The 23,090-nt window shown below is 39.2% G+C and overlaps 1 protein-coding gene across 16 annotated transcripts in view; it reads right to left on the reverse strand.

Annotated features, from left to right (window-relative positions):
• Nucleotides 1-23,090, reverse strand: part of Syne1 (spectrin repeat containing nuclear envelope protein 1) — a 373,023-nt gene that overhangs the window by 167,603 nt on the left and 182,330 nt on the right. For all 16 annotated transcript variants that reach the window (XM_048800010.1, XM_015502320.2, XM_048799993.1 and 13 more), the window contains 12 exons: nt 20,427-20,744; nt 18,763-18,918; nt 18,451-18,621; nt 17,518-17,844; nt 16,080-16,232; nt 15,516-15,683; nt 13,650-13,826; nt 11,478-11,624; nt 8,092-8,217; nt 6,679-6,855; nt 5,303-5,568; nt 1,187-3,347 (listed from right to left, as the gene is read on the reverse strand). In XM_048800010.1, the coding sequence (XP_048655967.1) occupies nt 1,187-3,347; nt 5,303-5,568; nt 6,679-6,855; nt 8,092-8,217; nt 11,478-11,624; nt 13,650-13,826; nt 15,516-15,683; nt 16,080-16,232; nt 17,518-17,844; nt 18,451-18,621; nt 18,763-18,918; nt 20,427-20,744 (4,347 nt within the window). The remainder of the gene's footprint in view (nt 1-1,186; nt 3,348-5,302; nt 5,569-6,678; nt 6,856-8,091; nt 8,218-11,477; nt 11,625-13,649; nt 13,827-15,515; nt 15,684-16,079; nt 16,233-17,517; nt 17,845-18,450; nt 18,622-18,762; nt 18,919-20,426; nt 20,745-23,090) is intronic.

The following is a 23,090-nucleotide window of genomic DNA, read 5'->3' on the forward strand; positions in this document are numbered from 1 at the left end:
TCCTCTGTCTATACTCAAAGGACTTAAAAACAGCTTACTAGGGACACAGCCACATCAATGTTTATAGCAGCACAATTCACAATAGCTGTGGAACCAATCTAGATGCCCTTCATTAGATGAATGGATAAAAAAATGTGGCATATATATACAATGGAATATTACTCAGCAATAAAAGAGAATAAAATCATGGCATTTGCAGGTAAATGGATGGTGTTGGAGAAGATAATGCTAAGTGAAGTTAGCCAATCCCCCCCAAAACAAATGCCGAATGTTTTCTCAGATATAAGGAGGCTGATTAATAGTGGGGTAGGGAGGGGGAGCATGGGAGGAATAGATGAACTCTAGTTAGGGCAGTGGAGTGGGAAAGGAGGGAAGGGGCTGGGGGTTAGCAAGGATGGTGGAATGTGATGGACATCATTATCCAAAGTACATGTATGAAGACACGAATTGATGTGAACATAACTTAATATATAACCAGAGATATGAAAAATTGTGATGTATATGTGTAATAAGAATTGCAATGCATTCCTCTGTCGTTTATTTTTTTAAAAATCAATTAAAAAATTTTTAAAAAGGGCATTGTTCACTATTCGTTGTTAATTAATTTTGTCTATGTCCTAATATGGTTCACCCTGGTCTCTATGGGAGATTAGTTTCAGAACATCCGCAGATATCAAAATCTGCAATTGCTCAAGTCTCATAAAACGGCATAACATTTGCATATAACCTGTGCACATTCTCCCATATACATTAAATTACCTCTGGATTGCTTATAATACATGATACCATGTGAATACCATGTGAATAGTGATCACATTGTATTGTTTAGAGAACAACGATAAGGAAAAAGACTAACATGTTCAGAATTTTTAAAAAATATTTGCTGTCTGAGTTTGGTTGAATCTGCTGTGAACTCTATTATTAGAACCATTTGTTCTTACTCCTAAAGGTGAGAGATCACTGAGGTGTTACACTCATATAAACAAAGGGAAGTGGACCTGGAAACCCTATGACATGAAAAGCATGGACATAAGCAATAAAAACATCCTTTCAAGTCACCTTTGAAGATGATTCTCTGTGGTATCAAGAAAGCAATATTGAAGGGAGCAATGTTGACTAACAAACCAACTGAAAAAGACGCTTCTCAGACCAGTTTACAAAGGGGCAGCGTATGGCGTCCTCCTACCTGCCAGGTGCGCAGGGCTTCCTGCACGTCTCCGTCCAGCTCCGTGAGCTCGGCGAGGGTGTGCTCCAGGTCAGCTGTGATCAGTTCCTTGGCCTTTGTGAACTTCTCCTTCTCCTTGCTACTCAGGGCCCTCATGATTCTCAGGCTGGACTGCACCTCTTCCTGGTGGATCTGGATCTTTCGGATTTCCTCCTGGATGTCCTGGAGGCTGAGGTCCAGGCACACGGGCCCAGTGAGCTCGGCCTTCACCCTGCGCAGCCAGTCCAGGGAGCGGCTCATCTCCGTCTGAAAGTCGATGCCCTGCACCATTCGGCTCTCACACTCTGCCACAGTTTCACCAATGCCAGTGGTCAGGAGTTTCAGCTCCTCTTGCCACGACTGGATCTGCTGCTTGGCTCTCTCATAGGCCACAGGATCCAGCTGTGGAACAAGGTCCTCCAGATGCAAGGCCACCCGCTTCAGCAGAATCCCCGAGTCCTGCAGGCTTCCTGCCAACGAGTGGTACGTTTTGAGCTTCTCCTCTGCAGGCAAAGTCTCCTCATTCACTTTGGTCTGCTCTGTTTTCACAGCCTCCAGCTGTCTCTCCAGCTGTTGGCACATCTTTTCGTGTTCTTGGAAAGCGCTCGTGGTGTCTTCCAATAAGCTGACCCTCTGTTCTGTCTGTCGCTTCAGCCTGTGATACATGGCGACCAGGTCCAGCATCTTGTCTGGCTGCCAGGGCTGACCTGTGCTACGGAAACTCTCTTTCTTCTGGTTCAGTTCATCCAGTGCCTCCCCAAGGCCTGCCACCTCGCCCAGCAGGACTCTGTAGCCCTCCTGAAGAGACAGACACTCTTCAGAGGCCAGGTCGGTGGGAACTTTCTTCATCTTCAAGAACTGATCTTCCAGCTCACTCAGAGACTGGGTGGTCAACTCTATCAGGGAAGCATATTCTTTCCGAGCGAGAATTGCTTCTTGGACTTTATAGAACTTGTCTTTAGCCAAGGCAACGATGACGTTAAATTGTTGGGGCAGAGCATTAAGCTTTTCGCTCAGGTAGGAATGATCGACTTCATTCAGCGATGGTAACATGGCCTGCCCGGTTCTCTGGAGTGTAAGTAGAAGATTTTCATATTCTGGAGATTGTTCAAGAATATGTTGGTATTTGTCCAGTTGTGAATGAAGCTCTGTGCTCTCGTTCATGAGATTGATTTCAGGAAATGTAACAATATCTGCTTGTTTTAGCCAGTGGCAAGCTTTATCGAAATCCTCCTTAAAATGCTTCCTTAAAACTAAATTCTTCTCCAGTTCTTGTAACCGATGACCACATTTTTGCAAAACGTTGTCATAGACACTCTGCAATTCCTGGAGCTTACCCAGTACCTCGCCCTTTTCCTGCTCTGTGACTCCTTTCATTAATTCGCGACCCTGGGCCCAAAGTCCAGTGACTTCGTTTTGGTAGGTTTTGAGGCTGGCTTGTGTGCTCTTGCATGTTTTCACTTGTTTGCTCACGTCATCCGGTAACAGGCAGATGTGTTCTCGGAACATGATCTTTCGCTCGTGTTGCTGAATTTGGCTGGTCGCCTGGAACACTGCCATGAGAAACTGGGTTTTCTCAGACAAGGCCTTGTTCAAGTACTTTCTTCGCTGGCCTACTAAGTCGCTCAGACAATTCACGTGTTTCTGTGCATCCGAAAGGGCCTTCTGGATCACCTTCCGCTCGTTTAAGCCAAGATCAGCCATCACCCGGTCGGCATCCTTGGTGAGCGATTTCAGGAGCATCTGTTTGGCCTCCAGCTCGCTGCAGATGGCCAGGTGATCCATGAGGAGGTTCTGAGCCATGTCGGGAGGGGGGCTCTGCTTCAGGGCCTCAGCAATGTTGGGCTGCTGCTCTTCTGCCCACTCCATTAGCTCCTGGAATCGGGACTGCACCACGTTCAGCTCCTCCAAGTTGGTGACAGACACTTGGATTTTCCTCTTAACAAGGTCCTCGAGCTGAAACCAGCGCTGTTCAAAGTGACTCGTCTGTTCTTTGACCAGTTCTTTGTCATCTAAGTTCAGATGCTCTATCATCTTCTGTTTTTGCTCTTTGAGGTCCTCGATGGCGTGTTTTCTCTCCTGCAATGCCAATGCCAACTTGTTCAGAGCTTCCAGGTGGACAGCCGTACTCTCGGCGTCGGATCTGTAAATATATGGAAAGACCTAAGAGTGAAGTTCTTCACACCTGTTAAGTTATCTTTCACCATTTTCTTTAAGTGAATGTTCTTAGGATCATTGTGAGTACTCAGTTTAGGGTTATCCACAGAGGGGCTAAAATTGTTTTGGAAGAGAAGTCTCATTCATCTTTTTCTCTGTCAACACTTGAGTCCAATCAAGTTTCTTAAGTGCTTCTCCACTCTCCTTTTCCAATCACATCTGCCAGATGTATTTCCTACCCTCCCTGCTCTTGGTACTGGAGATTGAACCCCAGGGGTGCTTTACCACTCAGCTACAGGCCCAATTCTTGTTATTTTAAATTTTCAGACAGGATCCCACAAAGTTTCTGAGGTTGTCCTCAAACTCAGAATCCTCCTGCCTCACCCTTCAGAGTTGATTACAGGGATGTACCATATGTTTGTAGTTTTCTCTGTCTCTTATCAACCATGCAGAATTTGCATAGTAACCAGATGATATGTGTAATATTAAACATTAAGACACACATTTTTGAAAATGGCATTGAAAAATAACAAGTGATTCATGATTTATTTACTTTCTTATGAGCATCAGATTCAGTGATCCAAAGAACAAAAGCATGCTAGATGGTACCCTCTGTTAGATTTGACCAGCAGCTCTTAGAGCTACTTAGTTGTGTACTTAGATATTTTTGTACAGCTAGGTACTTACATATTAAAAGTCTCTAAAAATAAGTATAAAACATGAAGAAGTCTCTTCCTCTTGATTGCAAAGCATATAGAAGAAGGTGTAATGTTATAATCTTATTTATAAAATGATCAGCTCTGAAACATGAGATGTTGGGGTTGGGAGGCAGTATAGAAAGTTCTATGTTGGACACAACAGATCTGAGGCACCTGCAGGCCCACTGCAACTCAGAAATGTGTGTACGCTTTTTCTTTTGGTTTTTGCAACTATCGATTGTATATAACCCCAGAGTCCCATAAAGTGCTGACTATCAGGGAAAAGTAAACAAATCAGAAAATAGTATAATAAAATAAATAAGCAAGCACAATAAGAAAATCCCACTGATTTAAGTAGATATCGAATAAGGTTGGCAGTGTTCATTCTCACGAGCCCACAAATCTTGACAGAAGTAGTGCAAATTTTTATAGTCTGAGTGACTACAAAAAGTGTTTGAGCCAGGTGCAGCAACCTTATACCTGTAATCCCAATGGCTTGGGAGGCTGAGGCAGGAGGATCCCAAGTTCATCAAAGTCGACCTCAGCAATTTTGTGAGGGCATAAGCAACTTAGCAAGACCTTGTCTCAAAATGAAAAATTTTGTAGCCTAGGGTAAAGAGTCTCTGGGTTCAATCCCCAGTATTCTCTCCTCAAAATTGTGGGAATGGTTTTCATACAACAACACAAAGTGTCTGGCAGGAAAGAGTCTTATATTTCACACAAAAAAGCTAAGAGAAGTTCCATTACTTCAGAATCTCAAAGGACACAAATTAAGTGAATTTTGATTGTTAACTGATTTCTAGAATGTAACCAAATTTGACTGACTCATGTAGATGTATTACTTTACAGACTTGAATAGAAACCTCGGGAGCATACAGGTTCAAGAAGCGTTAACTTCATGAATTCTTAGATAGTAGCCCCATAACTGGTAATTAGACAAAAATAGAAGTATTCTTGGAATATTTCATAAGGTCAAAGACTATTATTCTTTGAAGTCACTGAGAAAAGCAATGTTTTTTCTAAACAACAAACCATTTCAGTTTTGCTCATAAGAAATTGATATTAACCTAGTAAGCTGTGAGTTTATATTCATATGACAATGTTAGGTTCACATGATGTTTTGCCAATACTGATAATGATAGACCATGATGTTAAAAACACAAATAAGACATTTTAAATGTTTATAGAAATTAAGAAAATTCTGATTTAGCATTACGGTGGCCCAGGGGAGGGTGCCTGTCACCTGGCCAAGCTATCCCATTCCGTGGTAAACTTTTCTAAGAAGGCTTCAACAACATTCATACGGTCGTGGTAATCTCTTGTCCGCTGAAGGTCCTGTTCCCTCTGCGTGCAAAGCTTGTCAGACTGAAGGCATAGATCCAGCCACTGATCATTCAGGTGGCTGACTTCTTTGTGTTCAGGAGACTCCTGGTTCTTTGTTAAGTTATTCACCTTGTCCGAGATGGCACCCACTGATGCCTCTTTGCACTGCAGTTGCTTCATGAAATCCTAAAGGAAACCAGAAAAAGCAGGTTGTGTGTAACAGACCTTCCCAAATATCACAGTTAAATGTGGTCATGACACCTCTAACATTTTAAGTTCTTTAATATGAAGAAAACTGGAGATGAAATCTGAAACGTACCTTACCTCTTCATGAACACAAATTCACAATTGTATAGGAATCAGTCACTGTGCTACTTTCTTTTATTGTGTTGTTTTGAGAAGTATAAAGGAAAACTGATAAATATGAAGCAATCTTATCATTTCTAAAGAGAAAAGTAACTTACTTTGAACTTAGACCTTAGTTTTCTTAATAAATTTTTGAAAGTTCGTGCTTTGGGGGAAAAAAGAAATCTAATTGATGTTATCCCTGATCTTTTGTCTGCATTTGCAAACAATGTTCCAGTAGAATATATGTATGATTCATAGTTATAGAGAAAAAATAAGTCTTAAGAGTTTGTAGAGATGCTGACCCTTCCAATCAATTACTATGTTTATAACAATGTTCTATTATAATTTAAATCATACATAATAAATATGATATTTATATTACATTTTAATTAATTGATAGGTTTATTATCCTAAAACTTTAGCAATATTGTGATGAAAATATAAAAATTACAATTTCCTGTTTGTTTAGTAGTGAACTCTTCTGGCTCTCCAGGCTGAATGACAGATGTTTAACTCAGGAGGAAGGTGTAGAATGAACGTCTCCTGATGAAATGGCCATTCACTGCAAGAGTATATGTGAATGTTTGCTTTCATTCCCTTTTTTTTTTTTTTTTGGTTTCTTGTCTTTCCTTTTTGAGTTTGGCAGGTCTCACCATGTTGCCTAGGCTGGCTTCAAACTCTTGGGCTCAAGTGATCCTCTCATCTCAGCCTCCAGATTTGCTGGGACCACAGGGCCACTACCTTGTCTGGCTTATGAATGTAAAATTTCTGATCAGTCTGTCCCTGGCACCAAAGGAAGGCTATTCAACTCTGTCTTATTCCTTAAGTAGCTGTAATGATATTTAAGGATTGACAGATACCAAAGCATACTGGCGTGAATGTTTAAACATTTTGTCTTTCTACCATCTTGGCCTCCTTAATGTCCCCTGGAGACAAATCAATTCCCACCTTTACTTGGGAAACCATGTTCTGTGCAATATTGAGCTCCAGCTCAGAGTGCCTTCTCTTCATATTCTGCAGCTGCTGATCAGCATCCTGAAGATAAATCCAGAGCTCAGCTTTCAGGTGCTTGATTTCTTCCCAGCCCTGCGTTAAGTTCTGTGCCTGGACCAGTCTTTGCTCAATCTCAAGAAAACACATGGTTACAAGTCAGCAGCCATAAACAGTCACATGTGCTCAAAGAACCAGAGTGGCAACTCCTCAACAGGTGTATGTGCAGAGCCTGCCACACAGACTTGTGTGTGCATGTGTGTTCACATGTGGATAAATTCCAAAAGCCTTCTTTAGTTGCTTCAAGAAAAGCAGATTTTCTTTTAGATTTAAAGTTTCTAAAGAATGTAAATGTCCAAGAGTTATGCCACATGATTTTAGTCAGTGTTGTGAAGCTCCAAGAAATTTCCAAGAATTTATTAGCTCTAAAGCTGTGTTCATGGTTTTCACATTGGGTCTTTCAGTAGACACACCGGTTTGACTCATGAATTCAGTGTTGGGGTTTATTAGGAAACATTTATATTATTATCTATTGTACATTTTTCTACCTTGCAAAACACTGAGTTGCTAATATTTTGGATATTTCTTTAGATTCACTTTGCTGGTTTTTGAAATTGTATAATTTGTTTCAATCAGTCATTTCTATTAAAAATGTGAGCTATATGTCTTTCATAAGGCTTTAAAGACAGGTTAATTTTACTACAAAGAGACACTTACTGTTTTAAGATTTTTTAATTTGAATTATCTTGTAGTTCTCTGAATATTTAATAAGTACAAAAAGCAAGTCTTATTTTCCTCTTGCCCCTGAAAGTGTTGCATTGAAGTGTTGAAGGCTTGCAGGGGCAGTGGCCATGAGCATGTGACTCTGTGCTGCCCTCTCTCTGTTGTGGTTGGAACTGATAACTCATTACAGTACTTTCCCCTTTGGCCAGACACAGCTTTAGAATCCTTCTCACACGACTGATAGCCATTACCAATAAGTCAGAAGGGTTGGGACAGATGGCATGCTCTTTGGCATCCCTGATCTATTAAAGCCATGGTCAAAAGGATCTTCATATTAAATATTTCCTAAAGAAATATATGGAAAAGGACAAAAAGCATGGGAAAATAGGAAAAAGAGAAGGAATGGAACAGAGAAGAAGGGGCTAAGGATAGAAGCTGAATGGGACCAACTGATGATTGAGTTGTGTGTCATCAGGTCAGTGTGCTTACATTCTATGACTTGATCGAAGTTCAACTATCTATTTATTATAATGTATAGGAGCACCAATAAAAGAATAACCCAATAGATATATTCTTTAAACCATGTTTACCATTCAAGCAAGAGAATGCAATAAAATTGACAAGTAAATGCAGTTTTAATTTCTTTACCATTTGCTCTGTTTGTTGAATGTCTTTTGCTGTGGTTTTCACTGAAGAGTTGGACAAGTCACACATGGAGCAAAGGAGATCCAAGTAGGTCCTCGCCTGCTCTTGCAAAGCTCTGAAGTGTTTGACCTGCAAAAAGGCAACTGTCAGAGTGGAACAGACTTGTACACTCTTAGGGAACAAATATTTGGATCACTGCTAATGTTTAGTTGACATTTCCAAAATAATCTTGCTATACTCAGTGTCTTCACTATAGCCATGATATGTGTTAGGGACTCACAGCAGAGAATTCAAACACATTGATGGTTCTATTTGTCTACCATCTGCTTCTCGTTGTAATTAGAGATGTTTGCATGGTATAGGAAAGGGAGAAAACCAGACACAATTTTAATCTATCCAGGTTATCTGCAGGAGCAGAGGTCAGGTAGGAGGGTAGGGCCCAAGTAACAGGGGAGTTGACCATACATCCCAATTTTCTGGATTTAGGCCTCTAGTCCAGAGACATGGTTCTTAATCTCAGAACTATTGACATTTGAGGTCAACTGCCTTGTGGTAGCATCCTGTACATTGCAGGATGTTCAACAGAATTCTTGGCCTCTGCCAAATATAGGTCAGTAGCATCCCCACTATTCCCAATGTTTGCCACTGAAAATGTGTCCAGTCATTGTTAAATGTCCCCTGGGAACAAAGTTCACCACTTTCCCCAAGTCAAGAACCACTGTTCTAGTTCCACTGGATTAAAAAAAAAGAGAGAGAACTTTTTATTATTAAAAAAGTTCCTTTTTGGAAAACAAATTATATGACCCATCTATTCCTAGGCCATGAGATTATACGGTGGCTGAGGTGGTGGGAGGTGACTCTTGGTCACTCCATAAATAGGGATAAAGAAGGAAAGCAATACTGACAGCAGGTTGTATGGTAAAAGCTCTGCCCATAGAAACATTAGACAATTAGATGTCAATAATGGGGCATAATTTTTTTTTCATCTCAGTATCTTTTCCTTTGCACACCAAGGATTCCCTGAACAGACAATTCTCATGGAGATAACACAAAGACAGATCCATTTCCTACTAAGTCAGAAGTAGCACCTTTTTAAGTTCAATGTATAAATGAACTGTATTTCACTTCCAAGTGCTATCATCAGTCACTAACCAGTGTGTAAAAGCACATCATGAACCCATGATCCAGGGACAGTTATATATCCCCAGCAATGTTTGCAAATGGGAAAAGTATAAGATACCAGAATTTTATTTTTGTCAATATATTTAATTTAAAGGAATACTGGTTTATTTGGGGATTTATATGGTTGGCCTAATTCCAAAAGCACTGGACATAGAATATAAATTATCAGTGCAGAAACAGTTACAAAGGAATTTTGCTAAAATTAACTTCAAAGGCACATCTGATAGTACTTTTCCCCATCCCTGCAATTCACATTTTATGCCTTATAAAATCACGTGGCACTCCCAATGAAATCAAGTCATTGTGTTATTCCTTGTGGTCACGTGGAGCATGTTATCACTTTGTGGAGTGTTCTGCACAGAAGAGGTACTGGGGATACAAAATACATCTTGGGACCACAGCCATTGTGATGCCACTAGTCAAAGGCTGAGGGCCAGGCTACCTCTGCTTGAAGTCTTGAGCAGCGGTAATCTCCAGTCACCTCCGTACACTAGCCAACCACTAAGAGCCTGCTCAGTTTTTTATGAACACAGTAGCTGTCAAGGGAAATACTAATTTTAACAGAACAAAGACTGCACCACAGAAAACAAAACAAAATAATCCCTTCTTTGCCTTCAGTGCATCTGAGATGCAGATGTGTCTCTACCACCTCTTTCCTTCCCTGGCTGCTTTCAAGGGAGGGGCAGAGCATTTAGAGAAACTATGGGCAGGGATGGTGTACCACAGGGCCTCATTATCTGGAAGGATCAGTATCTGCCTGGGGTTGTAACTTATGCTGGAAAATACAGTAAATCATATCCTGTTCTAGCAAAAGTTCACTAGGATTAATGTTTATTTCTACCCCTTTTATTTCTACTTGGTCAACAAAGGAGAAAGATTAAGCCTTTGTTTTGGATTGTTCTGAATAAAAATACATTGGTAACAAAGAACCACAAAACAAGGAAGGACTCTCTTGACTAGTGAAAAATAAGAATATTGTCCTTAATTCACTCTCCTTGACTCAAAGAAAGACATGTTTCATTTACTCAGATACCATTTTTTATAAAGTATAATATGTGCATTTATGTGAATATTTCATGACTTAAATAACATAAATCATTTAAACCAGAAAGAATACTTTGGGTATGAAATTGGTAGACAGTCCTCTGCGGGGACTAAATGAATAAATGTATTACATTAATCTCAGTTAGTGGTAAGAAAATTAAATGATTTAATACCATTAATTCATATCTGGAAGCAATAACGTTTATAACAAAATTCTTCTACAATATACTCCCATAAGGTTAATGCTGCATAGAAAAGCTGCTTAGTAAAAACCTTTTAAAAATGTTTCTGCCATATTCTGACGGATTCTTAGCAGTACAATTTTAAGCTTGCAGTATGTTCTTTTCACATGATGATAATTAACATTCCATTCATTCTTTATTCAGTAATCATTTACTAAACACCTTGTTTATGTGGGAAAAAAATCCCGTGGTAGAAGCTTGCATTGATTTTTCCATTTACATTCATTTTTGATATGACATTTGAATTTCATGAAAACTTTCAGAAATATGTGCAAAGTTGGTCCTTTGTGTGGGAGGGTGTCATATCCACAGATCCAACCAACTCCAAATCAAAAACTATTGGAAAAACCCAACTATGTACTGAACATGTACAGTTGTTGTTGGAACATGTACAGGCTTGTCATTGATCCCAAACAATAGCATGTAACAACTGTTTACAAAGCATTTACATTGCTTTAGGTATTATAAGTAATCTAGGATGAAGTGAAGTGGATAGGAGGCTGTTAGTGATATGCAAAGACTACACCATTTGACAAAAGGGATTTGAACAACTGAGATTTTTATATCCTGAAATCAACCTTCTGCAGATACTGAGAAATGACTGTACTTGTAATCATTGCTCTACATAGAAGGAAACTGAGGCTCAGAGAAAGTGACTTAGATGTAATCACCACACAGATTGTTTTGGAGTTGTTCTTTGGTTGCAGAACCCATATCCCTTTTGCTCTGCCAGGTCCACACATCAGCATTATATCCATCTTCCCGGCTAGAACATAAACTCAACTAGAGTCAACATCACACCTTATCTAGACTTCTATAATCCTTGGCGCCAGCACAGTTTGTTACATAAAAGCACTTAATCTATTTTGATTGAATGTCTGAATGACTCATAAGAATAACAAACTTCCAGGAGTCTACTACCTGCTTAACGGCTTCGGTCCTGCTAAGAGGTGGCTGCAGGCTGGGTTTTAAGTCTGGCTGGACTGCAGAAAGCCAGGCCTGGCACTGCTGCAGGGTGTCCTGCCGGCTGACCTGCTTCTGAAGTTCATGTTCCAAACTCTGGTACACCTGAAATAGAACAAGTCATGTGGGGGTATGAGAGCTGCTTTCTATAGCCTAACACCATTGGCATTAAATGATGTTCATGAATCAGGTTTCATTTTCTCCCTGGGACTCCTGACACCATACACATCTCCTGAAGTGAGTTGCGTATGTTCCAAAATGTTTCAAAATACAATGGACACCCCCTAGTTTGTCGTTTCTCAAACCATAAATCACAATGTAATGTGTTAATTAGGGGAAGACAACATGAGCAGTGTTCATGTAAGTATCCAAATGGGTTAGAATTCACACAGTCACTGAAGTAAACTGTCATAAACACAAGTCAGAGGTTTCTTCAGCTTTGCCCCATGTGTACAACTATTATTCTTTTTATTTAAGCTAAGAACTAAAAGCAAAAATAAAACACCATCCTAAGAAAAAATAACCAATGTTTCTCATCATGTGAGGCTTCTGGCATAGGGGTAGGATCAAACTGGAACAAATTATAATTCAGGAGAGGAGGCAGTTTGATGCCCTCAATTCATCTTAGAAGCTATGTTCCAGAACCACGATAATCCAGAATCTTTCATGCATTCCTACTACATCTAATTAATTAATTCACAACCATTTAACCAGTTTTCACTTTATTCAGAAAAGACACTGGGAAATAATTATGTATCTCCTTGAGATCAAGATGAAATAAATCTATGATGTTTTCTGAGCAAACTATTCTATTAAAAGAGAAAAGGAAAATAGAATATGAATTTAGACTGGCATTTCTTTCATTTTTGATACAATGGAACTAATAACTGATTGCCATTTTTCCTATGTCATTAGTTAAATTCATCATTTTCATCTGACACTGAGTCTTACCCTTATTTATACTTATTCTAAACAGAAATTAAAAGGACAGGTGTTATGTGCTCTATCATTTTGCAAACTTCAATTATGGAGTACAGATCTGACTATGTTCTTAGAGTTTTATCAGCTTTTTTGCATTTAAAAAAATATGTCTGTCTTTCCAACATTTACTAGTGTTTTTTGAAAACTTAAGTTGTAACCCTAATGCAAAAAAAAGAAGAAGAAGAAGAAAGAAAGAGAAAAAGAAAAAGAAAAAGAAAACCACTGCTATAAAGTCAGGGCTCAATGTCCCTGCAAAATGAGTAAATGAACTCACCAGAAAGTTTCCACATACCATCCTCTGACTTTTTTCTTCTCTCTCCTTTTTCCACTGTATCATCATTTGCAATTACCCTCTTTTGCTCTTAACTTTTTGAAAATGATTACTTCAAGTCTCAAAAGTCTGAATATCACTAGGACCATTTTTTTTAAAATCATGATAAACACAGATCATCTTCCCTATCATTCTGTCTCACTAGTTCTTACTGGCTAGCCCAGTAGCAAAAGCATATGGAAGGCCTTAGAAAACTTATAAAAACATCTTTGTCATATCATTTTAAATTGTTTAAATAATAGAAAGCAATTTATTTATTATACTAAATTTTTATTAAAAGAACAATTCTTACCCATCTTAGACTTATTTCTAAAACATTGAAGATTGTGCTTTAGTGAAAATACACCCATTAAAAGTGTAACTCAAAACTGATACTCCCTTTGTCAATTTCTAAACTAATACATAAGAATATTAGAGTATTAGAGCAGAACCCAGGCTGCACAGAATCACAAAAAATGATTGCAAAAATTATGAAATACATAATTCTAGTGTTACGGAATAAATTGCAAGTTAGAAGAAAGTTTTGATGTATGCAAGTAAACAAAATCAAGAGAACTTTTAAGAAGTTTTTCATAATTATTGTAATAAAGAGATTGTATAAAACTGAATGTATGAAATTTTCCACTTAGTAATACTGATCAAATGTATGATGTAAATTTTCACACAGATATTATGAAACCTGTTCTCTAATTTCCTGTCTGGCAACACACCAAAACTTTCCCAAGGACTGGGGCTTCTCTTCTATTTGTGAAAACCGCTAGGCTGCACATCCTTTCTCCATTATTTGTCACTGTCATAGAACGTTCTGTGGTGCTCACCCTCTGGGCTGTGCTGCAGATTGCCGAGTAGCTATCCCTTGTGCCCTGCAGGTGAGCACACACATTCTGTTTCAGCTTTGCTTGTAGATGGTCTGCACATTGGCTGATCAAAGCATCACCTTTAATTTTAAGGCTGTCCAAACGTTCTTCGAAACCAGCAATTTCTTCCATCATTGCCTGCAAAAAACAAACAAACAAAAAAACCCATAAAACTCAAAAAGAATTTTAGTAGTAGTTCGAAACAACCTGTTCATCAAAAGAAAGTTTAAGGTAACTACTTTCATCATGTAATAAACTTTTTGAAAGAGTTTTGCAATTTATCTTGGTTACATATTAACAAATTATAGAAAAAGCACATGTATTTCTGCAGGGATACTTTCATAGGGAATGAAGAAGTAATTTAAAGACTAGAATGTGTTCATGGGTGGTCCCAGAGAGATCTGTTCCACAGTATTGTTAACAGATAATGGGATGGCCATCCATTTGTCAAATCTACCAATTATAATTCTTGTAATTTTTTATCTAAAACAAGCTAATTATTATTTAATCTAAATTTTTTGGTACTGGGGATTAAACCAAGAACCTTGTATATGCTAGGCATGTGCCCCACCACTGAGCTGCATCCTCAGCCCTTATTTAATGCAATTTATTTAATAATGTAATATCTTTAATATTTAATAATAAATTTATATAGTATCTAATTTACATCTAATAATATTTATATTAATAGAATAGCCCTTATACTTACAATTTATTGAGCACCTCTTATAGCCCCAGAATTATTTATAAGCCCCAGTAAATGTGTATTGTCATTGTTACACAGATGGCGAGACTGATGCACAGAGACCTCATATGACATACTCAAGATTACACAGCAGTCACTGTCAGAGTCCCTAGCTTCAGACAAAGCTCTCTTGGATTCTACCTCACACCATCATACTCCCACATATTCTCTAGTGAATGTTCTCATAGATCGATTGGGGGTGGTGAGTCAACTTTTTCAAATCCAATTTTAATTTCCTTATTGCTACAAAATGCTAACGACAAGTGACACACTCCAACACAGGATTGCCTGGTTTGATACATCAATATGCCCAAGGGGAACTCCAATGGTTCCTCAGCAGTGCTGGTCTGCCATTTTTTCCAACAGTGTTAGGTCAGTAGATTGCACACACCTGACTGAAAAGAAGCAAGCTGGGACAGAGCTACTACTTCATAAGGCTGCTGAAGGGATAGACCATCTACAAGGTTGGACCTCTTCAGTGCCTAACAGCATGTATTATGTACAGTAATTACTCTTCTATTCATATTTGTTAAATAAAACCTCTACCTCTAACAGGGATGCTAAAGCCCAGAGAGGTTAACTGGCTTTCCTAGAGCATACCACCAGATATTGACTACATCATGGCTAAATCAGATCACCATTAAGATCACCAACAATTTATTCCATAAAATTGTGACCATATGCCATAGGGTACATGTAATCACCAAAACGCATATTAATGAAGATAAGACCATCTCACTTCAGTGTTGTACTTTGTGGTTCACAAAATGCTTTCATGAGCATCATCTCTTATGACTATTCCAACAATTATGATATAAGCTAGAAACATCACTGCCTTTTCAACAATCTTTTCAGAAGTTGAATGCCAGGATTGAATTTTTCTTGATTCACCCAAGTATCCAGTTCAATTGTCCTCAATAGTCAGACTCAGACTTCATTCTTTAGATGCAGTCATTATAATCCAGTGCTATACCTGTTTGTTCATGTGTGCACATGTGCATACATAAACACACACACACACACACACACACACACAGGACAGTTAAGTGCCCTGTGGTCAGCTCTTCAGACAACAGGTGTACCTTGTGGTGGGCCAGTTGCTGGGTAATCATCTCCAGGCTGCTGGTCTCCAGAAGATCAGGTGCCACCAACCTGCCAGACATCTGCAGCAGCCACTTTTCTACCTCTTGGAGCTCACTGTTGTAGTCTTCATGGTCTTTGACTTTCGCCTCCAGACTGAGTACATGCTCCTGTAAAACCAGGTGCCCATTAGAGATGACTTTCAAGAGAAAACCTACTCAAAACTGATTTGCATTTCAAAAACCCCAGGGCAATTCATAGGGTTGGCAGAGTTACTTATATCAGAAAACACCTAGGAGTGGGGCTGGGGATGTAGCTCAATGATGGAATGCATGTTTAACACCTGAAAGGCCCTGGGTTTCATTCCCCGCTCCAAAACAATAAATAAATGAGTAAAAAGAAAGCTACCAGGGATGGAAAAAATTAATAGACATTATGCAATTTAAATGCAGCTGATAAAAATACTTACCCAGACTAGTTCTTAAAGCTATCTAACAGAGAAGGAGACGCTAGGGATCACATTTTGGCAATTATACATTCTTATTGAATCTCTGATCTCCCCTTACCTTTCCCATGCTGCAGAGGTCCTGGTAATCACCTTGAAGTTTATCTATTTTGTCCTTTAAAGTAACATCATGCACCAGTTCCAGAAGAGCTTCACCTTTCTCTCTCACCGAGTTGACTGATGGTTCATGGGACAGCACCATTTGCTGTAGGGACTTGAACAAGTAAGAAAGAAAAACCAGAGTCAGCTCACATACCTGCGGAACACTTGACATGACCCACCTACAGAAAGACCTGATGTACACGTTATAAATCAGGAAGTCTAATCACCAAGGAGGGTGTGGCTCATCAGGGATAACACAGGGCTACACAGAGGGAGAGCAGGACCTCAGACAGCCCTTCAAATATGGAGAAGAGATTATGGAAAAGAATTAAGTTTGGCTAAATTTAATATATTTTCTATTTTTCCTACTTCATTCCTTTCAGCAGAGAAAGAAAAAAACACAAAAGAAAGCAAAACATAAAACAGAATGAGACCCACTATCTTTTGATTTTGAGGTCATGAAGTCTGTGCCAGCATAGTTTAAATGTGGCATTAGGGAAATGGATTCCAGCCTTGACCATGCTGAGACAGGTTGAAAGTGCTATTTAAACATTTCAGGGATTTGGTGTGGGGATGGGGGAGAAGGAAGGGCTGTGGTAATTATGTAGCATCTTCCAAGAGAAGTGCCAGGTTTGACGGTGAGGTCGCCATAGAATAGACATATTGGTTGGAGATGTTTGCATAAGCTTCCAAAACTTGGCAGGAAGCTAACACTATAATTCTTACAGACCATCACTAACTCATTCAGGCCTTCAAAAACATAAACTATTTACAGACAAGCTTTGCCAATTGCTCAAAAATTTGAGCAGATGAAATATCTGTACCTATATCATATATTTTTTCAAAAATTTCTAAGGTGTTTAGCTACAGTTGGTTAGGTAGAACTTATTATTTTCAGATATGATATCTCATTTTCAATTTACAGGCCAGCTTCAAGGCCTTCAATATCAAAGGATGAGTGACAGCCTTCATAGGGGAAAGGTAAAATTTATAAGTACAGGGTCCTGATGACAGCAGATTTATCTGGAGGATCCCGATACCTGGGTCACACTATCAGGTATAGGGATCCTCCAGATAATTCTCCATATATTGATTGTCACAATCAATAAACTGGATCTCTCATCTTAATGTCTCTGCCTCGCAGTTCTCCAGATACTTAGCAGCCCTCTCTCCTTTCACACTTCCGGATATCGGATTCCTGAATGGAAAAATAGCTCCAAGGCAAGGTATTTAGTTAAATAAACTCACTTACTACAATGACATCACTGGCCACTAGTGGAACAGAGCCATCAGGGAGGCTATCAGCACCATCGGGGAGGTGCACACCTGGAATCACCTCCCTCCCATGGGGACCCACAAGCCCTCCACCACATCTGCCTGTGGCAGCCAGGCACTACCTTGTATTTGGATAGCTGAGCTTTTTTCTCATATAATTCCATTTTGGGCTCCTGAGGAACGCGTAGGACTTCCTGGTATTCTGTGGTCCACCGGGCCAGGGCTTTACATTTATCTGAGAATTCCTTTGCTAAGTGAAGACCTTTCTCCAGGGTCATGTGCTCTTTCCGAACAGTGCTGGTCAGTTCCTTCAATTGCTCCACGTGGTCATGGATCTCTCTTCTTAATGTCTCTGCGTCGCCATTCTCCAGATACTTAGCAGCCCTCTCTCCTTTCTCTCTGGCTGATTTTAGCAAACTGTGGCCTTTCTCCATGTCTTTTAACAAAACCTACAAAAGTCAGTGAATAGAAAGCAGATACAGGTAGTCTAGTTTCTTTCCTCTTAAAGAAAAGGCTTTTAAGTCCCATTTTTTTGTTCTTCTATATCCCTTAAAATAAACTTCTGAGGTCTGAGCTGTCGGGAATCAGAAACTCTCTTTTCATTACTTTAATAGAGTTTTTATTATTATTATTATTATTATTTCTAAATCAAAGGCTTAAAAAAAAAAACAAACTTGTGGTGCCCTTATTCTCAGCAATCTCCGTAGAGGTCTGAGTTAAAACTTTTTGTTAAGGCAAAAAAACATAACAAATCATAAATTTGAGATAGATGTTTTTCTCTCTTAATAGTCAAGTGACAAACTGGAATTTAGTTCAAGACATTGTGGGCAGCTGTGTACATGTCATTTAGATATATGACACATCACAAATAAGTGAAAGCCAGCTTTTAGTTTAAAGAGTGTTTAACCTTGGAGTTTTGAGTGAAATGCAGAATCAAGGATCATCAAATGTGTGGTCAGGATGAACACTCGTTTCCACTATCTACAGAGGGGAATGGGGCAGCAGGTGACAGGAAGAAGGTAAATCAGAGACAAACCTGAAGAATGTGTGCCTACCTCCAAGGTCTTCAACTTCTTCCCCATCATGGCTTTATCTACTTTATCAATTTTAGTCGCCACATTCTTGAAGTTTTTATGAGTAGAGCCATACCAATCGGAATAGGAACTGAGAGAGAATTCTGATTCCTCCAAACTCTGGATCTCTTCTTCCAGGAAGTTTATTTGTTCCTAGGAAAGAAAAGAGAAATTGGAGCCACAGATGAAAGACCTGGGCCAGGGCCCCTGAGGATTGATGTGCATCTTCCTGGATGGAGGCTGATGAGGGGAAGACGGGCTGGCGCCTCGTTGAGTGGCCGACAATGCACTCACCAGGACTTGGAGGAGCAGGGCCTGGTATCGGGAGGTCAGCTGTGTGGCCTGGCAGCCCATCCTGCTGTTCACGTGGCTCTCGTCCAGGATCTCCTGTGCTCTGGCGCCCACTTCCTCCACCTCATCTCTGTGCCCCGCCACTTCATCGTGCCACTTCTGAAATGACAAAGAATCAGAGGGAGAGACTCACCCCCAGCCTTTGTTGACTAAGACAAAACCTATGGATATCTTCTTGATAAAGCATGATTTCAGCATGTGTTTAGAATATATCGCAAGATATAATTTTGAGAACATATTTTACATAATCTTAGTGAAAAATTTGTCTTTCAACAAGATGATAAAAACTGTATGTATGCTTCTGAGTTTGGGTACTTTTCTGCATGTATTATACTTCAGTTCAAAAACCTTTTTCACCCTCTTCTTAGACATTTTTATTACTGCATTTTAGTCATAGGTAATATTGGGGCTTCATTTAGACATAATCATATGTGTATGGAATATTATTTGCTCCATTTTACTCCCAGTGCTTCCTCTTACGGACTTTCCTTTCCCCACCATGTTCCCCTTACTCTACTCTGTTGGTCTTCCTTCTACTAATTTGTAGCTTTTTAAAATTGGTGCTATATATGTCTGCATAAGGGTGAAATTCACTGTGGAGTATTCATATATGTACATAGCATAATTTGACCAATTTTATCCCACAGACTTTCCCTTTTCCATCCTTCTCTCCTCTTCCTCTATCCCTTTTTTCTATTCCACTGATCTCCCTTCTATTTTCATGGGATCTCCTAGCTCCTTTTTACCCCTTATTTTTCTCTAGCTTCTGCATATGAGAGAAGGCACTCAACCCCTGACTTTCTAAGTTGGGCTTCTTTCACCTAGCATGATCTTCTCGGGCTCCACTCATTTACTGGCAATGCCATAATTTCATTTTTCCTTATGGTTGAATAAAACTCCATTGTGCATACATAATGCATTTTCTTTATCCATTCATCTGTTGATGACCACCTGGACGGGTTCCATAACTTGGCTATTCTGAATTGTGCTGCTATAAACACTGATATGCATGTTTCACTATAGTGTGCTGATTTTAGTTCTTCAGGATAAATACCAAGGAGTAGGATAGCTGGGTCATATGATGGTTCCATTTCTAGTCTTTTGAGGAATCTCCATACTAGTTAAAATAATTTTTAAAAAGTGAAGTGGTATATAAGTTTTATGTCATCTGTTGCATCTACATTGGTTATAAAAATGGTGAATCATAAAAAAAAATCCCATGGTATATGCATTATTTTAGATGTGAGCATGGAAGTAGCATAAAAATTAGAATAAGACTAATTTTAAATTATGAATATACCACATAAGAGCAATATCACATTAGAACCAAAAACTTAAATGATTATCATGCTATCATTTATGTATTTTTACAAAGCAAGGTAAAAATGCATGAGAAGAAAATACGAAATATTTCCATTAAACTTTATTCTACCAAAGACTAATCTACAAAATAATTACTGGAAGAAGAATGGTCCATTTATTTTAAATTTCTAGGCAAGCAGAAATTAATTTTGTGACATCTAAGCCTTGGACAAGCAGCTGCTAAATATTGAAATGAAACCAAATATGCAAGATTTGACAGGATGAGACATTTCCACGAGTCCCACCTTCAACTGATGTAACTGTAATTCCTTGGTGGCTCGGTTAGACTGACGTCCGGTCCTGAGACTCACTTTCTCCTCCATTTTTTTTAACCATTCATCAACTTGCTGGAACTTCTGCTCCATCAACCTCAGCTTGTTCACTACGTTGTTGAACTGCATCCGGGTCTCAGACAGTCTGTGCTGGTAAGCCTGCCAGTCCTGCCGGAGCGACTCGAGCGCCCGGTCCTCTGCCTGGGGGATGCCTGATGGGATCACGTCCTCTCTGGTGTGCAGCACTGAATTGAGCAGTGCCTGTCCCTCTGCACAGTGCACTTGCAGTTCCTGAGGACCAAAGGTATGGCTGTCACTCCTCATATCTCACGTTTGTGGGGGGTCAACCTGTGTCATCTCACCCAAGCCAACTGGACCAGCTTGAACCTCATGCCAGAAGTAATGATTTCATTCCAGGCTATAAAAAGTGTGTACCAAACACTGAATATTGTTTCCCAAGTTTGGAAAAAGATTCTGAAATTTTTCTAATTAAAATTATCAACAGTAAACCCCCTCCCCCAATTTTTCCAATCACCAGTTTCTGAATAAATACTTGAAATATGGGATGTGAGAGAATTTATCTAACTGCATGATGATTTGTACTATATTTGACTTTCCAGTTTACAGGCAAAACCACTCATGATTAAAGGACTATTGTTCAAAAGAATAACCTACTTTCATTATGGCTCATAATCAGCTTAGAGTGCCTGAGGCCTGGTACTGTGACATTAAGTGAGCTCAGTGTTATACTTGTGGCTGAGAAAGGAACAATGGGTCCCCTTTTTGCTAAGGCGGGATCCTTGCCAGAGCTATACCCTAGGGAATGTTGTGGTCAAGAAAAGTTGTGTCTGGAGGCACACAAATCTGGGAGGTTGACTCAATACACCTGCCCACCAGGTGTTCCAGGTACAAATATATTTCCTTCGCTCAGGCATAAGCCCCCAATTACCAAAGAGCATAAGCTCTAAGACTTGATTCATACTGAACTTGTAGCATAGCATAGACTCTTTAAGAAAGAAAAAATCTTGTATCTTTAAAGATGTTGGCAAAACAAGGCGAAATACATTTATTTCTAGTCACACAAAAATTTAATCCATATTATGTCTTGATATGATCATCTACAGTAAAAGGAATTAAGTCAAATGTCTCCAAGAATGTTCAAGGTACCAACATATTTGGTAAAAATATAGTATTATGAAAGAAGTACTTACTATTACATATAACCATTTGAATTTGCTGATATCTGATCATTTTTACAGAAAATATAGCAATCTCAAATGTTTCCAACTAATAGAACATTTTTCTTCAGGTATAAAGTCACTCCTAGAATGATGTAATGTGACTATGTAGGTACACAGAAACAGAACAAAATCTATATGGTAAAACTGTCATCCAAATGACCACAAATACAGTAATTGTGTTCCAAAATTCTTAAGACTATTTCCAAGGTAGTTTTTTGTAATCTTTTTTCCTAATTCAAGGTCAGTGGATTTTTTATAAAAAGGGCCTGACAGTAAGAATTTTAGGCTCCATGGGCCTTTGGGGCCTTTTAGGCTCCATGGGCCTTTTATGCTATAACCGCTTTGCCAGTGTAGCAGTTTTACAGCCGCAGATAGCACATGAAGGGAGTGGTGGTGGGGTTCTAGAAACACTCTACTTAAAACACAGACCTTAGAGCCAGGAGCTGGAGTGAACTGATCACTGCCCTGGTTTATTAAATATTCCTAGTATATCACCCTTCCTGTATATGATAAGATAGTTAGTTTAATCTATTACACAAATCATCATTCTCCAAGGCAAATTCTTATATTTCCAATATCTCAAGTATTTATGCTGACAAGAAAACAGTTTGATACTTAGATGTAGATATATTTTCTATGACTCAAATTTGGGCTTTGGTTCACATAAAGTAACTCCTGCTTATGGGCCATGTTGCTGGAGGATCCCTGTACCACTGCAGGAGGACAGCAGGATCCTGAAGGAGTTCTGTTCCCACCTGGAGCATCACAGTGCTCCACCACTGCTTCCTGCCTCTGCGTCCTCCATGCTTGTGAACATATGTAGTGACCCAAATGTGACAGTATAAGAATTAATGATTGGGAAGCCAGAGGTTGGAGTTAGGTTTGGGCAATTAATCTGACTGAAGTGCAATATATTCTTCTGACCAGAAACAAGAGAAACATCTGGTAACTTGTTGGCCCAGTTCCTTTGCCTGTCCAGAATGAAGTGCTGAGAAGGGTTATTCACAGAAAACAGTCAACAGTACTCAAATAAATTACAGCAGCTAAGCCTGGAGGATTAGGACATCTTATTCTTTTAAAGTAGGATGAATAAGACCCTTGAGCAAGCACACAAAATTGTCACCATTCTAGCTTCTATTTGTTTATTTTGTGAATAAACCAGATATTTAAATAAAGATTCCCTCCCTTCTCACTTAATCTGCATAATGACTTTGTAGCTGAAACTGTCAGAGTTCTCTTGGGCCTAAAGTCACATAATGAGGCAGGTCCTACCAAGGATGACAGCTCAAACTTGCTGTCCAAAACTTGTTCTCTTGACATCATAACACTGAGACCCAACAGAAATAAAATTTTATATATCCATGATAACCATAAAAGCCCCTGATTTTCCATCTTG

The sequence above is a fragment of the Marmota marmota genome, unplaced genomic scaffold, assembly GCF_001458135.2.
Source record: "Marmota marmota marmota unplaced genomic scaffold, marMar, whole genome shotgun sequence".
In the NCBI taxonomy this organism is placed as follows: Eukaryota; Metazoa; Chordata; class Mammalia; order Rodentia; family Sciuridae; genus Marmota; species Marmota marmota.